This window comes from Aquarana catesbeiana, linkage group LG07, assembly GCF_042186555.1.
Source record: "Aquarana catesbeiana isolate 2022-GZ linkage group LG07, ASM4218655v1, whole genome shotgun sequence".
Lineage (NCBI taxonomy): Eukaryota > Metazoa > Chordata > Amphibia > Anura > Ranidae > Aquarana > Aquarana catesbeiana.
In genome coordinates this window covers 81,805,096-81,830,237 of record NC_133330.1, presented here as the reverse complement: position 1 = coordinate 81,830,237, position 25,142 = coordinate 81,805,096, and the positions used below count along the sequence as shown (strand labels likewise).

The window sequence follows — 25,142 nt, the reverse complement described above, 5'->3', positions numbered from 1 at the left end:
AACAGAATAAAAATAATTAACAATAAACTGTTTTAAATTGTTCATACAAATATATGTTCCAAATTAAATATTTAATATTTTTTGGCAATAACATTGTGTGGGTAGATTTCTACCAGTCCCCTCCAGCCTGTGTCTTAGAATAACAGGGAGGTGAAGCCTCCATTAATCAAGATGTATTATCATGCCCCCATTGTGTTTAGCTGGTTAGTGGGGATGGAGGAGGAGGGAGGGAATGGGCTGTCATTTACCACTCTGTATACGCCCACATGTGTGACTCTATAGTCACATGTGCTGCTCAGATGTGCTCAGCAAAGAAACACACTGAAAACTGAGCATGTGCAGAGCTACCAACACTGCTCTGCAAAATCCCCAACTGCAGTGGGGACATGGACAGAAGGGAAGATGAAGAGCAGCAGGATCAATTAGGATTTTTGCAGAATACAGAAAACAAATCGCAGTGACTGTGTGAAGTATGAACAGCATGTAATACAACATTTAATGACAGTTTTTAATGATGTGGACTAAGATGACTTAAACCCCTCCTATAAACATATATTTTCTTAAAGACCCTGTGGAAAAAAATTGTGGCAGTTGCATTTTTTTTTTGTTGTATAATTGTGCTACTGTTTATCAAATCTATTTTTTCAGTAAAAAAAACCCCCCAAAAAATGCAAATGCATGCAGTATAGTAAAATGGTTTGGGCCATAGTATCCCTATAGTCAATCTATAGGCAGTATCCTTTATTGACTTGCATAGTCTAAGTTTTTGGAATAAGTAGTTGGGTGTGCCTGATGAAGAGGGAACTTGCTTTCCCTTTTTTGGTACAGTATACATTGCCCTAACATTTAAGTGGACCTAAACCTTCCGATGAACTTTGCGTTGTTCACAACCTCTCTTCTGTGCGTTTTAACCTGGAACTAAAATGTTTCAGATATTCCACTAAAAACTGACCCAGGCCCTCTCTGGCTCTGGTTCTTGGCTCTGGCTGTAACTGGGTGGTACCAAATGTCGACCAAGCAGTTGTCCTGCCCTATAAAGTCCTCAGTTTCTGTTAATCTTTCTATCTTAACCACTTACCGACCGCCGCACGACGATGTAGGTCCAAACTTTGGCGGCGGATATCGTTGTTATGGCAGCAGCTAGCTGCCATAACCCCGGTATCCCCGTTTTTGTGTGGCGCCGGCTTTCAGATAAAAGTGGTCCCTGTGGCGGATTCGCCGCGAGATCACTTTTATCGGTGGTGGGAGAGGGGCCCCCCCTCCCGCCGCGATCCGGAGCCCTCCGACGCTTATCGGAGCCGTCGGTAGTGGCGGAGGCGATCGCATCCATCTCCGTCCTGTGTCTGGAGACGAGTGAGGCTAAGATGGCGCCCACTCGTCTGCATGACACTGCTGGGCGGAAGCGACGTCAAAACTATTTTTTCAAATGTCATTTTTTTTACGTTCAAATAGTTTTTATTGGTAATTAACAAGCATCAGTTACAGGCTTTTCAGTACGAGGAATAGTGTACATATTACGCAGTATGCATCTTAAACAATTTGGAATAACGACGACATAAGAAGGATAAGAGCTTACAAACATTATATACTCTGTCAAGTAGCTCAAGATCTATAAAAAACTGAACATGCGAACATTAGAAGGGATTAAACTCCCTAGTTTAGTCACTTTATTACACTGGGGATAATAAGCCTGAGGTCAGTCTCGAAAAAACCGTCGAGACCAACTTAACAAAGAAGAAAAAATAGCGACAGAGTATAGCACCCAATATTATCAGGAGTAAGTAAGGTGGGAAGTTAAGAGGGAGTGGGGAGTATAGAGAGAAGGAGAACTGTAAGGAAAAAGAAAAGGAAAAGGAAAGCTGGGAAGAGGTGGCGGGGCGGCCGGAGCGCACGGGCACCAATGTAGTTCTCAAAGAAAAAAAACATAATTAGTTATTAGAATTAATTTAGGGTTCCAGTAGGTTCATATCGATATCTGGGGGCAAGAAGTGTTCTATCCACGGTTGCCAAATTCTGAAGTGCTGTGGGATTTTATCTAGTATTGTTGCTTCAATTTTACTGTGTATCATTGCCTGGGTAATCCTGTTTTTCATTTCAATTATATTAAGTGTTGGTGTCTTCCAAGCTTTGGCTATCGTTTGCTTGGCTGCTGTAAATAGATGGAGAAGGAGGCGGCGCTGGGCGCTGGTGTAGTCTTAAGGTATAAGGTTAAGTAGAGCTGTAGCTGGGTTAGGTTCTAGGGTAACTTGGTGGAGAGTAGAAGCCATCTGGAATGTTGCAAATGTCATTTTTTTTAAATGACTTTTTTTTTTTTTTTCTTTTATTGCATTTTAGTGTAAATATGAGATCTGAGGTCTTTTTGACCCCAGATCTCATATTTAAGAGGACCTGTCATGCTTTTTTCTGTTACAAGGGATGTTTACATTCCTTGTAATAGGAATAAAAGTGACACCATTTTTTTTTTTTTTTAAATAAAATATTGTAAAATAAAAAAAAAAAAAAAAATAATAATTTTAACCCCCCCCCCCCCCGTCCCGACGAGCTCGCGCGCAGAAGCGAACGCATACGCGAGTAGCGCCCGCATATGAAAACAGTGGTCAAACTACACAAGTGAGGCATCGCAGCGACCGGTAGAGCGAGAGCAATAATTCTAGCCCTAGACCTCCTTTGTACCGCAAAATATGCAACCTGTAGAATTTTTTAAACGTCGCCTATAGAGATTTTTGAGGGTAAAAGTTTGACGCCATTCCACGAGCGGGCGCAATTTTCAAGCGTGACATGTTGGGTATCAATTTACTTGGCGTAACATTATATTTCACAATATAAAAACAAATTGGGTTAACTTTACTGTTGTCTTATTTTTTTATTCAAAAAAGTGAATTTTTTCCAAAAAAAGTGCGCTTTTAAGACCGCTGCGCAAATACGGTGCAAAAAAAGTATTGCAACGACCACCATTTTATTCTCTAGGGTGTTAGAAGAAAAACCATATATAATGGTTGGGGGTTCTAAGTAATTTTTTAGCAAAAAAAAACTGTTTTAAACATGTAAACACCTATGTAAATGTTTATCTGCTGTCTTCAGCTTTATATACTGTTTAGAAAGTGCAGGTCATATTAGAATTTTCTCTTCCTGCTCCAGCAGTGGGAGGGGAGTCTTACCATACACTGTGAGACAGCTGATTGGAGGAAAGGCACACACCCCTCTCCTCATAGGCAGAAACTTGCAGAGCTGTGCTGTGAATTGGCCAGCTTTCTGCTAATCTATTTATAGCACCCAGCCTGACACAAATTAATGATCGCAGGAAAACACACACTACTGTGCACAAGTGAATTACCAGGTGGACTAAAGTTCATTCTGGAAAATGCCTTAGGCCTTGCTGCACTCAAGGATAGGGAGATCCTAATAGTCAAAGAGAAAAGAAGAAAAAGAGGGCGCACCAGCCTTGTGCATTATCCTTAAACGTCTCATTTTTAATTAAAAAAAAAAATACTACTCACAAACGTGGGAAAAAGTTTGCAATACAAACAATCTCCAGATGACGGCAATTAGTTGACTGACAGACTCCAGATGGTAACAAAGGAGATATCAAGGGCCACTGCCGGCTGACGCGTTTCGAAGGGGTACCTTCTGCTTCAGAGCCTAGCCTAGAAGTTTAGTCCACCCTAAAAAAGACATTTAAGGATAATGCACAAGGCTGGTGCACCCTCTTTTTCTTTCTTTTCTCTTTGATACAAAATTCAGCCTGGTTTTATCACAATTGACAGAGAACTTGTCAGAAGTTATCATGCTAATAACAGAAAAATGGAGCAGGAGAAAGCCATGGAACTTGGGGCTTTGGAGAGAGATCAGAAAGCATTGATGAATCGGGTTTACTTCCACTTTAATCATGTTGAGGAAGCTACATGATTGTCTGTGTTCAACACCTGATGAATACATCCTGCATTGGTTCTCTATATGCAGTGCCAAAATGTTAGTACAGTATCTGCTTTATTTTACAGGGTTTACTGAAGGGGAGAGCACAGGGAATACCACTTCTCTAGGTCTTTGTGCTTCTGCCTCTTCCTTGTCTAATCACAAGTGGCAGTTGGGTCCTGGACTGAGTGTATAGCTCATCTGCAGTGCAGTCTGCAGAGTTCAAAAACCTTTCAGAAGTGTCTGAATCACAAGACTGACTAGACAGAATCTTTTACAGTTAAAGGGCAACCCCACTTTCGTGTGAAAAGCTATAATATATAGAATTGCTGCACAAGCCATATTGTAATTTATTGTTATTAAAAATTACCTTTCCTTTTGAAGCTGCAGCTCTGTAATATTCTGGGAAAATTCAGTGCAATATGGCAACATGGACATCTTCTGTACACAGTTCATGTACAGAACAACCCCAGAAATGTCATTTGTACAGAACAATCCCAGAAATGTAATTTCCCGCTTGTGTGATTGGCTCACTGATTTCCCCAGACATCTGCACTAAGATACAGTCAGATTTTAGGCATCCTCTGCAACAGAAATTTCATTTTTTATGAGATACTCCCAAAAGGGTTAATTCTAAATGGGGGCAGACCCTGCAACTTTCCTCATTGGAACACTGCAAGTGCACCAGCTGATTAATAATGAAAAAGTTCTTCTTATTCATAAGTTTGTTAAAATCCTTTCAATGTACATTGACCACCCAGAGGGGATTGTTATTTTTTTAACAAAAGTAGAGTTACTCTTTAAAGCACTTTATATATGCATTCTAGTGTATATGTCTGTTTGCTTGATTTCAGCTTAATAGAAGGTACCAAAATCTTTCGTTCTTTAAATATTCTAGAATGCTAATACCATGTCACTGGAATAATTTGCTTTGATCTGAGAATGGGGATACTCACCTGTGTAGATTTTGATATTGATATGCTAGTTACAAGCATGACTCCCAAAGGCAGAGACAGGATTGGACTTGACACTCCTGTGATAGATAATAGGAAAACTCATGCAGACAAGTCTTCTGCTTTCTGGATAATCATTACAGAACAATGTAATTTAAAAAATGCAGGTAATAAAGGGTGACAAATATTCTTACAATTAGCCAGACTTGCCTAACAAAGTGCCTAAGATTACAATAGTGGTGGAAGGATCTTGCCTTATGGTGCCTACAAGACTCTGTGATGATCTAGAAATCAATCTCTGCTTCTGTGGAACACATTGATTTCTTTAGGCTGTACACAGAGCTTTGGCCCTGTTTAAAGACTGGTTCTATGACTCATGGGAGCTCTGCTAACACAAGAAACTAATGTCTGCTCTTTTAGAACTTTATTTTATTTTTATTTTTTTTAATGCATGTTCTAATGATTTATTAATTACTTCCTCTCCATATTTATTTTAGGTGACTTATTACCAATGGAGCATATTCAAGGAGCGTGGATGAAGATCAGCAATGGATTTGGGTTAAAGGACTCTGTATTTGATGGACCTAGTTGTATGTCCCCAACTATTGCTCAGCAGTTTGGCTATCAGAGGCGGGCATCTGATGATGGCAGGCTGGGCGACCCTTCAAAAGCGAGCAATACTATTCGTGTCTACCTACCCAATAAGCAGAGAACAGTGGTAAGTTCAAAACCTAGTGGTGGTTTTTTGTTTGTATTCTCCTTAGTTGTTCTTTTCTTCCGTTTGTTGCAATATTATTCTTTCATTATTTTTTTTATTTTTTTTTTATTTACTGTGCAGGTTATTCGTTTCTCCATTAAAATCCACCTTAACTCACGATCCCCATCAATGTCCCCCTTACATCAGACTCCCCCATCCCGTCCCCCTTACATCAGACTCCCCCATCCCGTCCCCCTTACATCAGACTCCCCCATCCCGTCCCCTTACATCAGACTCCCCCATCCCGTCCCCCTTACATCAGACTCCCCCATCCCGTCCCCCTTACATCAGACTCCCCCATCCCGTCCCCCTTACATCAGACTCCCCCATCCCGTCCCCTTACATCAGACTCCCCCATCCCGTCCCCTTACATCAGACTCCCCCATCCCGTCCCCTTACATCAGACTCCCCCATCCCGTCCCCTTACATCAGACTCCCCCATCCCGTCCCCTTACATCAGACTCCCCCATCCCGTCCCCTTACATCAGACTCCCCCATCCCGTCCCCTTACATCAGACTCCCCCATCCCGTCCCCTTACATCAGATCACCCCCCACCCCTTACATCAGATCACCCCCCACCCCTAACATCAGACCCCCCCCCCACCCCTTACATCAGACCCCTTACATCAGACCCCCACCCCTAACATCAGACACCTTACATCAGACACCCCCCCAACCCCCCCCCCACCCCTTACATCAAAAGTCGAGACCAAAGGAAGCCTCTGCTAACCTAATCCTCAGTCCTTGCAGATTGAGGATTTGTCACTGACCCTGTATGTGGGCTGGATAAAGATGTTGCAGTCCATATGTGGCCCACGGCTGTAGTTTAGAGACCTGTGGTCTAATTCATGATCATGTAGGTATTCAAACTATGGACTTATGAGATAAAAAAAAAAAATCACTGAAAATCAAGGAATGAGTGCAACTCTTTCTTTCTGCTTGAATGTTCTCTGTCTACTGCAGCATTTTTATACACCAGTACTCTCTCCTATTTTAGACCAAGGTCTGTACATAAGAATATTTTTGATTGTAGCTTTAAAGCGATTGTGAAGGAACTTTTTAAACCCCTCAATACTTACCTGCTCTGTGCAATGGAATTGCACAGAGTGGCCCTGAATCTCCACTTCTCGTGTCCCCCACTGGTGTTCCTGGCTCCTCCTATTTGTCCAGTGCCCCCACCGGAATCTGGTTCCCATGGAGGCTCTTGTACATGCTCGCTCCTGACACAGACAGTGGGACTCGGCCCTGCACCCTCGTCACTGGAGTTGATTGACAGGAGCTCTTGCTATCAATCTGCCCAATGAAGAGGGAGAGAGCAGCGAGAGCCGCTGTTCTCCTGCACATCCCTGGATCAGATTGGGCTCAGCTAAGAATAAGGGAGGGGTCGGGGGAACCTGCATCAGAGCAGGTTTTTTACCTTCATGCATATGCATGAAGGTAAAAAACTGAGGCTTTAGAACTGCTTTAAGTAGGAAAGTTATTTTAAACGGTGCTGTGTATAGTCAACTAGAATTTTTTGCTCTACTAAATCCAAAACGTTTTTTTTTTTTTTTTCCTTTTTGTATAGGGTGGGGAAGGGTACCTATGGCAGTCAGCCCCCAAAGCTGTCTGCATTTTCACGTGCTAGTGATGTGTAGCATTTTTACACTGTCCAATAAAGTTCACCAAAAGGTTCAAGCAGAGTTGGTTGTCAAAGCCATCATGTGTTTGGGACTCAAGGGTACTACCTTGATCAAAGCTTGATATGCAGGTAAATTATCAGAAGAATGGACTTTAGGTGTAAATGGTGAGGCAGCTTTTTAGACACAAACATCAGCAGCTGGTTGTTGCAGCCTGTTGACTTTTTTTGTTGTTTTTATTTTATGTTTTTGTGGCTTACAGAAAAGTAGGAACCTCTTTTAGGCCTGCCTCACGTGGGCTTCAGCTTGTATAACAGCAGTGTGAACAGCAAGCGTTTGCAAAGCATTTACAGAGCTTTCAGCATGCTTTGTTGAAACTTGTAAAGTTCGCACCAGTTTGTAAATGCTAAACACCAATACTAGTAAATTTTGTAACTAAGTAATTTTTCGCCTTCACTGATGCACGCTGATGAGGCGGCACTGATGAGGAGGCACTAATATGCCGCACTTATGGGCACTGTTAGGTGGCACTGGGCATTAATAGGCAGCATTAATAGGTGGCATTGGTGGGTGGCACTTGTGGGCACTGATAGGTGGCACGGATAGGCGGTACTGATGGGCATTGATGGGTGGCACTGATGGGCATTGATTGACAGCAGTGATGGGCAGCACTGATAGGCAGCAGTGATGGGCAGCACTGATAGGCAACACTGACTGGCATCGCTAATGGGCACTGATTGATGGCACTGTATGGTGACACTGTTTTACTATATTGTAATCAGGGCACTGATGATCAGTGCCCTGATTACTTTCCTACATGTCCCCCTGCGTGGAGATGCCGCTGATCGGCACTCGGCACTCTGTTAGTGTGAAGCGAGGAGCGCGGATTACCAGCACTTCCTTGTTTACATATGACCGATGTGATTGGACACAGCTGATCACATGGTTAAAGAGCCGGGGACGCGGCTCTTTACAGAGATCGGCCGTTCTGGGACGCCGTCATATGATGGTGGACGGGCGGCAACCAGTTAAACAAGCTAACTTGCAGCCTGCTTAAAGTGACAGTCAGCACTCCCATTCTGTGTTCAACATTTACAAACTGAAGCTGAATGGTACTTTAAAAGCTTCAATAAAGCTTGCTGACCACTCTGCAAATGCTTTGGAAAACCTTGCTGTTCACACTATTCTTATACAAGCTAAAGCCTTTGTGAAACAGGCCTTAGGCTTTCATAGCTGCCTGTGGTTTTGGTTCCTGGTGACTCCTGTTCCCTCTAATCATTTGTGTCCCAGGGGTGAAAAGTCCATGCATATTACTGGCACATCATTGACCAGAATTATTTAGTAAAGCATTTATTAGCCACTGTAGGACAAATGTTTTACCTATAATTCTCATTAATGTTGTGCTGGTGATACCTCTATGTATGGGCTTTTTGCATTTTAAGCATGACAATTGCTTCACTGCAGGACCCAGGAATTTAAGGTCTATAGCTATAAGGAGTTTGCTGGATCATACAAATCTACAGAAATGAAAAGTAATGTGATAGCTCTCAGTTGATTCACAAACCGCAATAAACCAAAACTAGCTGGAGGTTCTAATGCTTTGTCACTTCATCCATTATCTGTGAGCCTCTATGTGCTGCTCATATTCAACCTGGTATGAAAATGGCAAAATTCTCTTCTAACTGGAATGTATGGCTTCTGTGCAGGCTCTGGGCCTGTTTGATGGGACAGTGAGTTGATTAGCCAAGTATAGGTCTCAGTTTTGCCTTTTGTCAATCAGTGAAATATATAGGTTCAGGGTATATAGCAGGCAAACTGGCAACCAAGATTAGATGCCAAGAGAAGAACAGCTTTTCCTAGTAGGTCCAAGAATGCTGAGAGCCAACATGCCTTCCTTTCTCCAATCGGGAACTCATCAAGTCTGTTAAAAGCAGAATTATTCATTGCCTGGTGCTGTGACTGCCAGTATAGTGATGGAAGTGTGTCACTCTGCCCACTCATGGAATAGCCAAAGTTGCATGCAGGGCACCTATCTAGAGCTTACATGCACCCAGACATGGTGATTTATATTCTACTCTGAGAGTATTGTGTTCATACTCTAACAAAACTATTGCCAACGTGATCTGTGGATTTTTTTTTTTCTGTCCAGATTGTGGACTCTTGTGCCCATTTTGTGAAATGCTGAATCCTTACCAATCTGTATTCTTACATAATCCCATCATCAGAATCTGATCTGATAAGGATTATTAAATTGTCCAAGGGAACCCTAGCTGGGCTCTAATATACCCTTCTCATCAAGATCGGGTAGGCCGTGGCTATCATAACAACTAGAAAACTGTTTTTTTGTTTGGCATCAAGACTCCCTAAAACAATATAAACAGTACAGAGGCAAAAATGGAGATGTGGGTAATACAATAAATATTCAGCAAGAGAAAGTAGTTTTAAGGTCAAACTCTAAATGAATGTTTATGCTTCTAAAAGCATGTGGAGTGAAAATGTTATGGCAACATGGCCTATTTTTTGCAGTTACCTTTATGCTAACACTTCTTACATGTGAAACAAGATCTCAGTTTAACTCGTTGAAGTTGAGAGACATTTTGAAAGGTCTGGGCTTAGTTGAGAGTATTTTTATGTAGTAAAAGGAAAATATGGAACGCAACAAAATTCTTTGTATAAATAGAGGTTGTGAATTCTGTTTGGGGAGAAATCCCTGCTGCCGAGACATTGTGTTCTGGCGGGTTCGGTGTAAGCCCTCCCTGCCGGGAGAAGACCGTGATTATTACCATCCAAGATTCGAACAATGTGTGGGCAGGCTCAATGTACCAAGTTGACGATCGATCAACTTGGGTACAACCAGCCTGCCGGATTTACTTGCAATTATCGCTATAGCGGCTGCTAGCGTTTTTTTGCAAGTAAATTCGTCAGGCTGGTTGTACCCAAGTTGATAGATCGTCAACTTGGTACATTCAGTCTGCCCACGCACGGTTCAAATCTTGGCCTGTTTAGCAATTTGAACAGTCTATGGCCGGCCTTAAAGGGACTCTGTTCTGAGAGGATCTCGGAGGGCTGCCATTGATGACCTCTCTTGGCAATTCTAGTTTCCTGACTCTGGATACTTAGGCTTCAATCCTGAGTAGCTAGTACAGAAATAGAAGTCTGACATTTTTCTGACACTTGTTTTTTAAAGCATGTTTGTTCTGGGTCTGTGATTCAAAATGATTACCCTAGTCTTGCACAGCCAGGGAACTAGCATGGTAAGGAGAAGACTGAGCTGGCAGCCCTAATACTTCCTTATGACCGATATCAGTTCTCTATTTAAAGTGACTCAATGGGGTCTATTTATAAATATTCTCATAAAAAGATTCACATTGTTTACACAGGTGTGAATCCTGGAAGAAATTGTGTAAAAAATTTTTATACATACTGTTAATTATCAGTACTAATTCAATGGGGTTACTCCACAATGCCAATCAGATTTAGGGTACCTTGAAAGTTGAGTCTGATTGGTGATATAGCAGTCATAAATTGATGAAGTCCTACGGCACAGTGTTCAGGAAGCAGACCCCCAATGATGTGTGACAAGTTATCTGGCTGAAGTAAAATTATATAGATTTCAAATTTAAAAGGAGTACCTGTTTTTATAGTCCTTTCTAGGCAGTTGAGTTTAGAGGCTTTTTTTGGAACCCAAAAAAATGCGTTCAGAAGCTGTGTTTAGAGGCATTTCAAGCTCCAAACGTGGTAACTCGTGTTTAGCAGCGTTTCGTTTACAGACGTTTTTCATTTTAACCCAGAAAAAACTTTTCTTCAAACGATTCTAGACACAAACGCGGCTAAACGGCTGTTTTTAGACGCCAGTATCTAGCTGTCAAGTTAAATCGTTCAGGAGCGGTTGAACAACGTCCCGTCTACATGAAGCCTTATGCCCTGTACACATGATAGGATTTTCCGACAACAAAATCCATGGGATTTTTTCCGATGGATGTTGGTTCAAACTTGTCTTGCATACACACGGTCACACAAAGTTGGTCAGAAATTCCGAACGTCAAGAACGCGGTGACGTACGACGAGCCAAGAAAAATGAAATTCAATAGCCAGTGCTGCTCTTCTGCTTGATTCCGAGCATGCGTGGCACTTTGTGCGTCGGAATTGTGTACACATGTCGAAAATCTGCTGTCGGAAAATTTTATAGCCAGCTCTCAAACTTTGCGTGTCGGAAATTCTGATGGAAAAAGTCAGATGGAGCCCACACACGATCGGAATTTCTGACAACAAGGTCCTATCACATTTTCCATGGGAAAACACTATCGTGTGTACAGGGCATTGGAGTAGAAACAGTTTCCATGACCTCATGGGACAGTTGCAAACCTTATAGTTACACCGTAACGAAATCCACCCTTCTGTTGACATTGTGCATTGGTCACAGTAAGTCTTAACCCATGGTGGTACATGAATGTTTATGATGTGTTTTGCACGTGTCAGGGATGCTCCCAAAAAGAGAATTTATAATAGCTATTACTGACACACCTACTTGACACACTCGTTAGTCCACATCGTTGTACATTCTGCATATTTCTATATATATATACATAACAGATATAATTTTATAGTGGTTTCGTTGTGATGTCAAGAGAAGGAATTTCTTTCCTTCATTAACTCAGATGTGAGCATGGTGAAATGTTTGCTGGAATGAGGATGTTGGCACACCCAACTCAAATCTTAATCTTTTCTTTTGTTGCCTTATGTAGTTAGACGTTTTATTATAGCAGTTTTAGAGGATTGTTTTGCAAAAATGCTTCTTTAAAGAATATCTGTCACTAACCTAGGCCTTATGATAGAAAAAAATTCACAAGCAGAGGTTGTACTTTCATTGAAAAATGCGTATCAGAATGATTTGTACATCCAAAGATATAGGCTGGTAAATATTTATTTGTATGGCAAAGTCAACTTTTCCTTTTTTATAGTTTCCATTTTATCTCCAGCCTTTCGTGCCTCTGAATTGGTCTCTTTAATTACATCTTTGCTTTTCCAGTAGAGAGCAGAGCAGGATTATTCCTTTAATCCCCCCCCTAACTAGCTGTTCATGCTTTCCCACTACCATGTGACAGCAGAATGATTCACATGCTTCTCTATACCCAAAAGAAATGGGTATATCTTAATTGTACAGCACAGGACTTGTGTTTTATATGCAAGATATCAAGGTGATTGGGCATAACCTTGGCCACTACATTAGACTATTTTTTTTTTTTTTTGCTAGTGTCCCGAGAAGATGGCCCTCTTCTCTGGAGAAGTATTTTTCCTTTTTTAACCATTCAGTTTTTTTCTCTCCTGAAGCTTTTAGCAAGATCTGACTGCTATCTAGCTGTTTCTGGATCGATAACCCTCGGTGTGTACTTGGGAACTGTAACTGGACTCCACTGTATGAGAGCGGTTTACACTGTTTGCTTCACGCCCTGGATCCTGTTTGAAACGCTAACCTTGGCATGAAGTGCAACATGTGTAGCTGTAGGGAGCTATACAAGTCCAGGGAGGGCCTTGGTCCATTTCTATAGTTCCCAGACCTGAAGACCCCTTTGCGATTAAGTCCACTGACAGGTGAAGCCTGGCCCTCTATTAGGCCCAATACTGTACATAAGGTAAGTGAAGGTTTTCTTGTATGTTAACAATTCCTGGCTTCTAATAAAACAAGCTGTAGTGTGTAGCACACTATGTGGTTAAATAAGCGGAGGATTTGTCGGTATACACTTTATTCTGGTAAATCTTACCCTTTTTCTATAACGTTTCTTGGCGCAAGCAATTTAGATTCAATTTTTTTTTCTCTCTTATCTAGACTTAAGCCCAATACACAGGGGCAGAATGTCTGGAGACATTTGAAGGTACAAAAAATACCAGCTGACATTCTGCCCGTGTGTATGTCGGTCTGTCCGACAGAAGCCGGCCGACGTGCATGCTGAAAAACCAGCAGCCGACTTACTCCTGATCAGCGCTCTAAGCCAATGGCAGAGAGTGCTTATCGGAGTGTTCTGGCTGGGGGTGTCCCCCTGTCTGAACAAAATAGCTCAGCAGGGGAGATCGCTGGACTGACTTTGCACGGTTAGTACAGGGGCTCCCGGCCGGAGCTGTCAGTGTGTACCCGGCTTTAGTCTCAGGAGGATGAGGTAGCTGTCGCGCCTCCTGGATAATGCATCCCAGCCCACTTTTTTCTGCTGTAAAAGCACACAGCATGTCGCTGCATTCCTGTTGCCATCTTTTTTAGAGGCACAGCCACAGTCAGCCGATGGTTTATAGTGACTGCTTTTTTTCTGGACATGCAAAACCCCATCCATTCTGTACTCCATAACCGTAAGTCCCTCGCTGAGGATCCCCTCACCAACTAAGGAGGCTCATAGGTGCAATTGAACTGGGACAGATGGGCTGAATAACATTCATTTGGCAAATGACCTACAGGAAACTTAACACTACTCCGGGTGATAGCAGTTCTTTGTCCCAGAGCAATGTCCGTTTATGACACGGTTTCCCTCCTCTGACTCTAGAAACCTCTCAGACATGCAACATACAGCCTGTCTTGACAAAAGCAGATTTATCTGCCACTATGTTTGAATTCTTTGGGAAACCTTCAAGGCTTCTAGAAACTTTGGTTTCAGAGGCCAGAAATGCTACACTTCATATATTCCTTGTGATTGTTTTGGATTTAGAAGCAGAACCTCCTTAATGTGACTAGATTGTGGAAGAAAGTATTGAAGACCCTGATTTTGGGGTATTCCTGCATTTTATGAGGTACAAGCTTTGACTTCACTCCAAATGCTTTCTATTCTGGTCATTAATTAATGCAGTGTGCTCTAGTCTTTGCCTAACAGAATCTGACTCTCCACAGCCAAAACAAACCCCTATGGGAGCTAAGAGACTGGTTAAGTTAAAAAAAATACTTTTTCCAGTACATGGACAGATTATACACCTTATGACGATTGGCTTGGTCATCCAATCCGCTGTGGATCCTTCTCCTCTTGCATCTGTGAGTGTCCTCCCGCTGCCATTTCCATCACTGTGGTTTACTACATCTACTGAGCGCCGAGCTTAGAGCTGGGTCAGTCAGTGGCTGTGAGGATCCCTCTGTCCCAGTGGTTACCCAGGAAGCCTTGTGCCTGCATTCATGCACATGCCGTGTTTGCCGAGGATAGGATCATCCAGGCTGTTGGCTTAATGTCATGCCAGGGGAAGAGATGCACACAGTACCTACAAAGTTACCATTATGGATGTCATGCTGATACAAGTGTCTGTTTGGAGTAATCTTTTTACTTTGTGTTAAAATTAACTGCACTATGAGCCTGTGTGCTTTTTTTTTTTTTTTTTTTTTTTTGGTTTTAGATTTCCAGTACCCACTGGTGTTCTTGAGAGTAGCAAGGTTCTTTGGGATCTAGTTACCCTGTTACAAACTATATTATCTTGTAACTGTGGACCCATATATGCAGCTATCCTACTAGCTGTTGATGATGGCACAAAGTCTGTCAAGCCAGCCTAAAAGCCCTCTTCGTAATTAAGGGGTACCATCTGTTGTTGTTTGCGCCAGTTTGGATCCAAGAAGTCTTGGACCTCTGGGTCCAGTCTGTCATTACACAAGGGTGCACAAGATTTTTTTTTTTACCTTCCAGTCTGCCAGCTTCAGGCCAAAAGAAGGCAGATTTAATAACTGCCTTGCACCAACTTCAGACACGCATAGAATGGTTGTACCAATTCCTTCAGAAGAACAGTTTCAGGGTTTCAATTCAGTCTCAAAACCAAATTGGGCCATCTGCCCAATACTGGACCTAAAATTTTTAAACAAATTTCTTTGTGTACCTAATTTCCAATAGGAGTCAACAAGATCTGTCATTGCTTCTCTTAGACAAGAGGAATTGGTATTTGTAGACATACAGGATGCCTATGTACATATGCCTGCCTTTCTCAGAACATCAGTGCTTTCTGCATTTTGCTGTGGGAGACCAGCTATTTGTAGTACTACCATTTGAAGGTGCTCAACTCTCCTTTTGGCCCTTTTGCGAACCCAAGACATTCACGTCGCAAATTACGTACATGACATCCTAAGAACTCCTCAGCCCTAACTTAAGGATAATTCAGTTCTTCAAACCTTCGACTGGATATTCAACTTTAGAATTGCCAGGAGTACCAGGGCATAATCTTGGACACGGCCCACTTTTCTCAGGAGAAGGTTGTTTCCCTCTGCATGAAGGCTCTGGACTTAATATGCTTGAGGCTGTTCCCTTTACCTTCACTCCAGATGGGAAAATCACAGCTAGTGAGGCTGGGCTGAGCCGCACTCTCTCTCTTATGGATGCAGAGAGCCGGCTCGGGAGCGAGCACGCAAGAGTGCCCCCGCAGCAAGCAGGGGCAGTTGGCATGGGGGAGGGGCCCAGAGCCAGCGGGGGACCTGAGAAGCCGGGGATCAGGGCTTCTCTGTACAAAACCACTACACAGAGCAGGTAAATATGACATTTGTTTGTTTTTTTTTTAAATATTTTTTCCCTTACAATCACTTTAAGATTTGGGTGTAAATTCAGCTGTAAACCACTCTGGATATGTTGATATGTTTTTGACTTCTTGTTCTTACTGAGGGTGAAATGTTTATGCGTATTTTCATCATATTCTGGCTTTGAATTAGTTTTACTGTTGAAAAGTATATTTGTGTCTGACAAGTACGGAGCATGTAATCATATAAAGTTTTGATAGGGCTGAACAGATCCCAGCGGCCGGTACTTTGAAAAGCTGTTAACGTTTTTTTTGAGCCTGTTATTTTGTTGTCTCTGGAAGCTTACATCACTAAATGCCTGCCAGCTCCTAGACTGGACTAACCAGCTTCTGATTTCTTTGTCTTGTCATTTTCTTATATACCGTAGTGTGAATCTAGAGCCACACAGGAATTGTTTTCTTTAGTAGATTTATTCATGCTACTAAAGAAAATTGCTGGCTTTTTCAATGAGTAGCAACTGCTTGCTAAACCGACAAATGGCTCTCTATTGTGAAACTATGCAAGTAGCATGTAGTGTGTGTTGGTTGTAGTTTCAAGTAATTATTGAAAAACAATGTAGCTTTGCCTTGGGGCTCAGTTGGGTTTTTTCCTGTGATTATTTAGGGGTGAAATACAACCAGGGCTGATCCTGGGCGGATGCACAGGGTGCACCGCGCCCAGGCGCTGCGAGCTGAGCAGTGTTGCCAACCACCCTGTGACTGCCTCGGCTTGAAATTGCGCATGTGCAGTTCCGGAGATGCCCGAGAGCCAGCTGCCTGAGACTATCTGATAGAAGCATCTGCAGCTAGGACAATTGCTCCGCCCCCACTGCCTCTCAGCCAATCAGCATTGGAGCTCTACTGTAACCCACCCCCCCTCCACAGCCAGCCGCATTTGACAAGAAGATGTGGGCAGCCAGAAGACAGTGGGACTGTACTGTATCGAGGCGTCTGTTTTCAGTAACCAGACCAATAAGTAGGTGAATCAAACAGATTTGAAGCTCCTGCAAATGTGGGCCAGAAAGGCGAAGCACTAGCAGTGAGCAGCAGTCTCTTTATTGCGTTTGCTGGGCAGGCTGAGGCTGGCAGCAGATGACACCCACAGAGGGATGGGAGGAGGAGGTTACAAGGATGGATCTCAGGGATCCATTCTGACACTTGTAGTCCCTCCTTTTGGGGGTGTAATTTCCCCCCCTTCAAATGTAAAGGACTACAGGTCCCAGCATGAACCCCTCAGAGCTGAGGATGTATCACACCCCTCCCCCCAAAAAAAAAAAAACTAGTGAAGGACTACAGGTTCCACTGTCCCAGCATGAAAACCCCCTCAGAGCTGAAGAGGTGTCCCCCCGGCCCCCCAACTAGTGAAAGACTACAGGTCACAGCATGAAAACGTGAGATCTAAGGGGTCGCATCCTTAGATCTCAGGGGGTTTATGCTGAGACTAGTTGGGGGGGTGTCACATGCTCAGCTCTGAGGGGTTCACGCTGGGACTTGTAGTCTGTCACTTTTGGGGGATGTTACCCTTCCAAAAGTGAAGGACTGCAAGTCCCAGCATGAACCCTCAGAGCATAGATGTGTCGCCCACCCCCAACTAGTGGAGGACAAGTAGTCCCAATAAGCGTATATTGATTGGTTTGCGCAAAAGTTATAGCGTCTACAAACTATGGGATATTTCTTTTTACTAGTGGTGGTGGCGATCAGTGACTTATAGCGGGACTCGTTGCCATAGAAACATTTTGTAAAGCGTTAGTAAGATGGCGCATGTGGGGGCGCCAGAAATATTTCTGCAGCCAGGCGTCTGTGACCCTAGGATCGGCCCTGCATACAACCAATTCAAATGAAAAGCTTTTCTGTATTTTATAGTAGTGGGGCGGTTCGCTGAACATTACCTAATCATTGTTTTGGAAGTTGGGAAGATGGTTTATTTTTAAATTGGCTGTTCTAAAACTTTCAGACTTTGTAGTCTGTTCTTGACTTCTTTCCAATGGGTGGCATGGGTGCTTTTATATATTGTACAATCGCATCAGTCCCTGTCCTCAAGGATCTTACAATTTGATACCTCACATGCATATAGATGTACTAAGTCTAGCCAATTATCCCACCAGCATGTCTTTGGAGTGTGGGAGGAAACCTATGTACCCAGAAGTAACCTACGAAAGCACAGGGAGAACATGCAAACTCCATGCAGGTAGTGTCATGGTAGGGATTTGAATTGATGGCCCTAGTGCTGTAACCACTAAGCCTCTGCGGTATAACCTGAGTTTTCTGTAATGCTAGCCATACACTAAATAGATCTCTGAAAGCATGTTCCTACAAACATTTGGTCAAATTCTCATCAAATTCAATAACATGGCAAATGTACTTTAAAATAAAAAAGAAAAAAAAAAAGTTTGTTTGTAATATTTTACTTTGTATGTGAAAAGACTGAACAAAAACCACATTCACTGTTAGAATTTGTTTGTTAGACACATTTTCTATCCTGCTCTTTCTAATTTTTCTCATCACTGTGGTCCAAAAAAAAATTCTACTGTATAGCCAACACAATCTGATAAAGCTAGGTTCAGAAGCACCAACTGTGTTTCTGGGTGTTGCTTCCTTGGGTCATACGATTGTGTTTTTGCAACATTTGCTTTTTCTTTGTTTTGTCTTTAGTGCTCATAACCCTCACGTTTATCTTTTATTGGTTATGCTATGGTTTTCTCCTGATAATTTTTTTTTTCTTTTGCTTTTCATTATCTGTTGCATACAGATTAGTATATGATATGTAGTGTAAAGATCTCTTTGTAATCAAAGACTACAGTTTCCCTGGGAATTCCAGCCTGTTCCATTCCTCAGATAAGACACTCAGTTCATTGCTGGTTATGTTTCGGGGGATTTCATCTTTCTAAATCCCTAATCCGAGCATGTAGGTGTGCGTACATCTAAATTTAAATTGTAATATAGTAAGACTGTGAGAAGACTTGGGAATTAAAGTACAACTAAAAGAAAATCCAGTATGGAAAACTTGCATAATTTTCTGCCAGGCTCCCTATTTTAACCTTCCACCCTGCACTGTGTAATTATTTTTTTAAAAATGAAGCCTCAAAATACCTTTGTGAGGTATCTTCAGTGATTTTTTTTTTTTTTAATTTTTTTTTTTTAGTATTTTACGAACAGCATAGGTGGTGGTGGGGGGGCTTGGTGGAGACAGACACAGACTCCCAAGCTGACAGGCGGGGGGGAGGACAGAGGAGCAGATAGAACCGTAGATGATGAAGGCACAAAAACAGACTACAGTGTCAGGGCTCAGCAGCCATGATAAACCGTGGCCAGTTTACAGGGGGAAGGGCAGAAACTGGCAGGATCAGCCAGGTTGTTTACAGCTTCCAGAGGGGCAGGTTAGACAACACAAGCACTGTGCTGTTTAACCTGCTATAAGGGAACAGGATACACTTTTTATTTTTTGGGGGGTTGCAAACACTTTAAATGGAATTGCCATCTTTAGTTTTGTTAAAATGCATTTATTAAATACCCGGTGATTCTGCCACTCCATGGTGCTTCCTCTGCAGGGTGACAATGATAAATCACCTACACTGAATTTACTGCAGCGTTGTCATTATGACGTACCATGGGGAAGAGGGTTATAATTGTAATTGACGATCCTCGCTTTCCCTGCAAGTCAGAACAAGACATGAATCTGCCGAAGCCACCAGCAGGAGGTTGAATTCTAGGTAGTGCTCTGCGTCACTTCCCACTTCCTCCACACTAAGGCTGTCGAACTCCATTTAGTCGCGGGCCGCATCAGCATTGTGATTTCTCTCAAAGGGCCAGTTGTATCTGTAATACTAGATGTCCAGAGCACCCCCCCCCCCCCCCATTTACATCAGGTGTCAAGTGCCCCCACCCCACCCCCCACCACCATCTGAAGTCTAGAGTTCGCCACCCTCCCTTATATCACATCCCCTTACGTTATGCTGCTGCACTACAACATATCCATATTTGGTTCCGAGCACCAAGTGGCTTAGAGATACGGGGCCCCAAAGTCAGTTTGGAAAATGTCAAGCAAAAATGTGCTGAAAAACTCAGCTTATACTCGAGTATATACAGTACTTGTTTTCCTGTGCATTTCAGTGGCCACCTGAGCTTCCTGCACATGTTCCAAGACCATTGCTGGCTACAGGCATTGATTTTGTAATAGACAAGCAGATGCACTATATGGATAAGGGCCCATTCACACTAGGAACTGCACATCTATTGCAAGTTTTTTCCTTACACGTATACATGCAGTTGATGTGTGTTTTTCTACCTGCATTTGTCCTGTAAGATCACTTTTTTCTTCTTTATTTCCCTTGGCTTCTTTGTACACTGTGATGCGTTTCATTGTGTTTGCATTATTTTTATTACATTTGCGGTGCAGAAAAATGCAGCATGCTTTTTATTTTTCTTATTTTTGTATTTTTTTTTTGACTGCACTGCAAAATTGTGAACTATGCCCATAGGATTACCTTGATTTTTGGACGGTCTATGCAGTTTAGGTGCAGTCCAAATTGCATCCCACTGCATTAGGTGTGGAAGGTCCCTAAAAGTTTGGGGATTTCTGATCATCCCACTTATATGAGGTTTATAGGTTCAGGAACAGCTTTCCACCCACAACCTATGAATCCCAATGCAATTTAAGACTGATTCTAATAAATATTAGTGTATGCAAATAATCTTAAAACCTGTAAGTGCACAAATAAATAAAAATGTCCAGTATCCAACAGTAAATTTAATAGTGTCTAAATATCACATAAATAGTCTTGTTTACCCAACAATGATCCGTAATCTTCCCCAGCAAATTTATTTAACAGTGATGTTAAACCAACACTTCTACCCATGAGATCAGAGCAACTCACCAGACTGAACTGACCCAAAATGAATAAAAGGCCAGTAGCACTTTATGCAGTAAAATCTCCACTGTAAATCTTCTCCTTAAAATGTATTAACACTTTTGTTAAATTTGAGAGAGCCCCACTAGCTTATGTGCTCCCATTTACACAACATAGCTGAAAAGAGTTTTAAAAAAATATTCCTGACCGTTCTGTTGTACGTTTTGTAAGGAGAAGGTGTCCTATATGTTCAGGTCACACCACTGCATTGCGGTAGTGTGGTCTGGAACAAAAAGTGGGACATGCAGTACTTTTTTTTTTTTTTCACCGTAGTGCTGTGCAACACACTACACTGCATTTCAACATGCTGTCGTGAAGAAACTTAAGTGGAATGTTATTTTGCTACATTCCAAAAAGTAGACCTAAAGTAAACCATGTAATATATGCTGTAATTGGCATGTCAGCACTATGTAGTCCACAATGCACACCGTCTCCTGCATTACACTGTGGCTGTTTTTGTGAACCAGCTCTAAATCTCTAATGTAAAGATACATTTACTTCATCTGCCTGCCTGATGACATTTACTTTGTTTTGCAAACCTGTCTTGTGCGTGTCCCATTGTGGTGTTGTAGAGTATAACTGGTAGGTGGGATCAGGAATATGATGCTGTGGATTAAAGTATAACTAAAAAAATTTAAGGCAAAACCTTGTTGTTTTTTGTTGCTATCTGTGCCCCCATTAAGGAGAGTCACACTCTCTATCTGTCCTGCTTACCATTATCTATGAAAGTAAAAGAAAATCTCAAATTTTGGCTTGCCCCCAGAAGAGTAGTAGAGGGGAAATCTTCCAATGGGGACACTAGTTCTGGTAAACTGAGGGGTGCCCCCCCCCCCCAAGGAATTCCCCTAATTTGCAGACTATGGAACAAAGTGAAGGGAAATCTCCAACAGGACGAAAATCTGATGGGTTAGAACCTTCTCTACTCTATCCAAAATGGAAAAAAAGTTTTGCCTGTAGATCTAATTCAAATTGGGAAAACAAAACAAACTCCAGTCTAAACTTGTAATAGTTTCCATACATTGGCAGAAAGGGTTAAAGCAGTGGTGCTCAATTGGTGACCCGTGGAGCCCTCTCATGTGGCCTGCAACCTCCTGCTCTGAGATGGCACATTGGCAAGCCTAGATTGCAGTTTGCTGACCCGCCAGCCCAGAGCATCAGAGAGGAGGAAGCTGGCGCCAGAGGAAGCAAGCAGCTGCAGAGGGAGCAGGAGCTGCATAAGCTGATGTTTCCTCTATACCACCAGCTCCTGTCCCAGGAAAAGTGCATTTCGTATCACTTCTCCTGGGACAGGAACAGCCAGCAATGCCAGCAGAAACTGAAAGATACAAGGTGCACTTGCGGCTTTCCTGCGGGTTAGCTGCACTGAGCCATAGACTATTATATCCTGTGGGTTTGATGCGCTTCCTGAAAGTGCACCAAAACTCCTGAATGCAGGGTTTTTTGGTGCGCTTTCAGAAAGTGCACCACACCTGCAAGATATAATAGAAAGCTATGGCAAAGTGCAGCTAAACTGCAGGAAATTGCCTGAACCCACGATGCAGGTAAACCGCAGCTTATCAGTGAGAATGCAGCGTTAGGTCTTTATCACCCAATCAGTCTGATTGGGTCCGCCTGTCTGTGTTTTATTATTTTTGTGATTAAACAGTGGGTAAACATCCAACGAGGATTGGTCTTGTGGAATATAATGATCCTGATTGTTAAAAAACAGGCCTAAATTGCCAGGAGGGCATCCATGTACGTCCTCCAATGCATGAGCTGCCTGTGCGCCTCCTGCGGGCCATGCGCGGCGCACTCTGTGATCAGCGAGTCTATGAGACTCTGCTGGTCATAGATGGGAGTAAGGTGCGGCCCCTTACCACGTGATCAGCTGTCAGTCAATGACAGCTGATCATGTGATGTAAACTGAGCCGGTAACTGATCACCGGCTTCTGTCAGAGGGACATCGGTCTCGAACGCGGAGAGCCACTGCCCCCCACATCTGTGCCCATCAGTGCTGCCTATCAGTGTCTCCTACCAGTGCCCATCAGGTTTAGTGCCCCATCTTTGAATAGTGGGAGGATTTATGCCCCACTGCTGGTGTCCATGGAAGGAATGGAGCCTCATCGTTGGTGTCCGTAGGAGGAATGGTGTCTTTGTATCAATGGGAGGAATGGTGCCCAAAGGATAGACAAGCCAATCAAAGGGCCACGGTTTTGGAGGCCACTGCTCTAGATCACAGCAGCAAAAGGGATTTGTAGGAGGCCGAGGGTATTAGAAGGTAGTTTTTTGAATTAGGAATACACACTAACATTTATTTTTTGTAAACTAGAATTTTTTTAAACAAGAGTTAAGTGTCATTTTACTTTCACCCACTCTATCAAAAACCTAAAATATTGACTGGAGTTGGGATTTAATGGTCTGGTGAGTTATAGTCAGTAGCTTTAGTGCCCACTTCTAATGCATAAATGTATATGACATCTGAAGTTCTCCCCCAATAACATGGACTTTTCCCAGCAGGCTGTGATGACAGAAAGATAGAAGAAGTGTTGTCAATCGCTTGCAGTGTGCTCCATGCAGGCAGCTCGCTGACTTTCCAGATCCCTTGTCCAAGATAAATATTAGTGAGAGCATAGCTTGGATCCAAATAAGAAAAATACACTAGTCTACATAACTCACATCTGACACCATTAAAAATAACAAACATTTCTGAGTAATTCCCTAGAAGAACACCCTAGCTGGAATAACGTATATATTTTTTGGGGATTCTAAAGTCAAAGCGGACACAAAATTGAGCTTTTATTTAGCAGTCAGGAACATGAAAGAGCTTTTTCACCCTGTGACCTTTTTGCCTTCCACACCCAGTAACTGGACTTGACTTGTTTTTGGCAAATAAAAGCAAAATAAATAAGTAAATAAGTCAGACCGTTATTCTGCTCATTTTGTGGTGAGCTGGATGAAAACTCGCTGTGTCCACAAGTGAATACTTTTTATTGAGAATAAAAAAATCTTTACCTAAAGTCTTGAAAGATCTGTTAAACATCTTACTGTTATAGAAGGTATACACCAATCTTCAGATTTGGGAGTTATTTATTCTTTAACAAGTTATTTAAATGATGGAGGAATTTGGTATTTATAGTATGTTTGTTTTTGTTGGGTTTTTTTGTCTCAAATTTTGTCCCTTTTTATTCTAGTTTCTGGAAGAAGTCTCCAATGTCCAAACTTACCTGGATATAATTGGTGATTGCTGGTCTTTATTATTCAGCACCACTTTTTGGCACTGGCACCTGTTGGTGTTGGCCTGTGGGCTTTAAAGTAGAACCAATGTTTTTTATTTTGATAGTAGATTGCTCCCCCAACCGGAAAAAAAAAAATTGGCAATGTTCACTTGCCCTCTCTATGCTCCAGCATGGTCCTGGACTTTATTCCGTGGTCAAGCACCAGCTTTCAGGGCAGAAGGCCATTAAGTAGGAGCTCCTCAGTACTGGAAGAATATTCACCTTCCACCACAACCGAAATAAAAGGAAGATCCATCTATCATCTCAGTAGGGCAGCTCTATGACTACAAGGAAAAATGTTTTTTCACAGGGGCTGGGGGATGCCTTTTAAAAGCAGAAGGTGTTTTTTTAATTTTTTGTTTTTTTAGTAATCCTCTTCTTTTTAGAGTTAAGGTTGTATTAGAGAGTAGATTAAAGGGGAACTATAAGACTAGAGCAGGCATATCAAACTCTTATGAAACAGGCTATATTGAATGAAGAAATTAAAGCTGATCTCTAGGTAGATAAGACACATTTATGCTTCTCTATTATCCTTAAAGTGATTTATAAAGGTTTGTTTTTTTGTTAAATAACAAACATTTCATACTTACCTGCTCTGTGCAACGGTTTTGCACAGAGCGGCCCCGATCCTCCTTTTCTGGGGTGCCCCGACGGCGCTCCTGGCTCCCCTCTTCATCTGTTCCCCCCATGAAGAGCTGCTTTCCATGGGGGCACTCATGCTGGCACCCTCAAGAGTCCCGCTGCTGCGTCCATTGACAGACAGCAGGACTCTGCCCTGCTCCCGTGTCACTGGATTTGATTGACAGCAGTGGGAGCCAATAGCTCCTGCTATCAATCTATCCAATGAGGACCCGAGAAAGCGGCTGGACCTGCTGGGCTCGTCGCTTGAATGGGGGGGGGGGGTCTGGGGGGCAGCTGAAGCACTGAATGTTTCACCTTAATGCATTGAATGCATTAAGGTGAAAAACCATGAGACTTTACAACCCTTTTAAAGTGATTGTAAGGTTCATTTTTTTTTAAATAAACATGTTATATGTTATATTTACCTGCTCTGTGCAATAGAATTGCACAGAGCAGCCCCGATCCTTCTATTCTGAGGTCCCCCCGCTGGCAGTCCTGGCTCCTCCTCTTCTTGGTGTGCCACCATAGGAAACCACTTCTGATTGGTTGCCATGCAGAGCTGCTCTCCTGGTCCTGGTTCTCCAATCTTCATATATTCCCCTCATATCAGAGAAGGGGG

At 42.6% G+C, this 25,142-nt stretch overlaps 1 protein-coding gene across 2 annotated transcripts in view; it reads left to right on the top strand.

Annotated features, from left to right (window-relative positions):
- The window catches only part of RAF1 (Raf-1 proto-oncogene, serine/threonine kinase), a 176,515-nt gene that overhangs the window by 86,633 nt on the left and 64,740 nt on the right, over positions 1-25,142 (top strand). For both annotated transcript variants that reach the window (XM_073592377.1, XM_073592376.1), the window contains exon 2: positions 5,363-5,583. In XM_073592377.1, coding sequence (XP_073448478.1) covers positions 5,377-5,583 — 207 coding nt within the window. In that variant the 5' untranslated portion in view covers positions 5,363-5,376. The remainder of the gene's footprint in view (positions 1-5,362; positions 5,584-25,142) is intronic.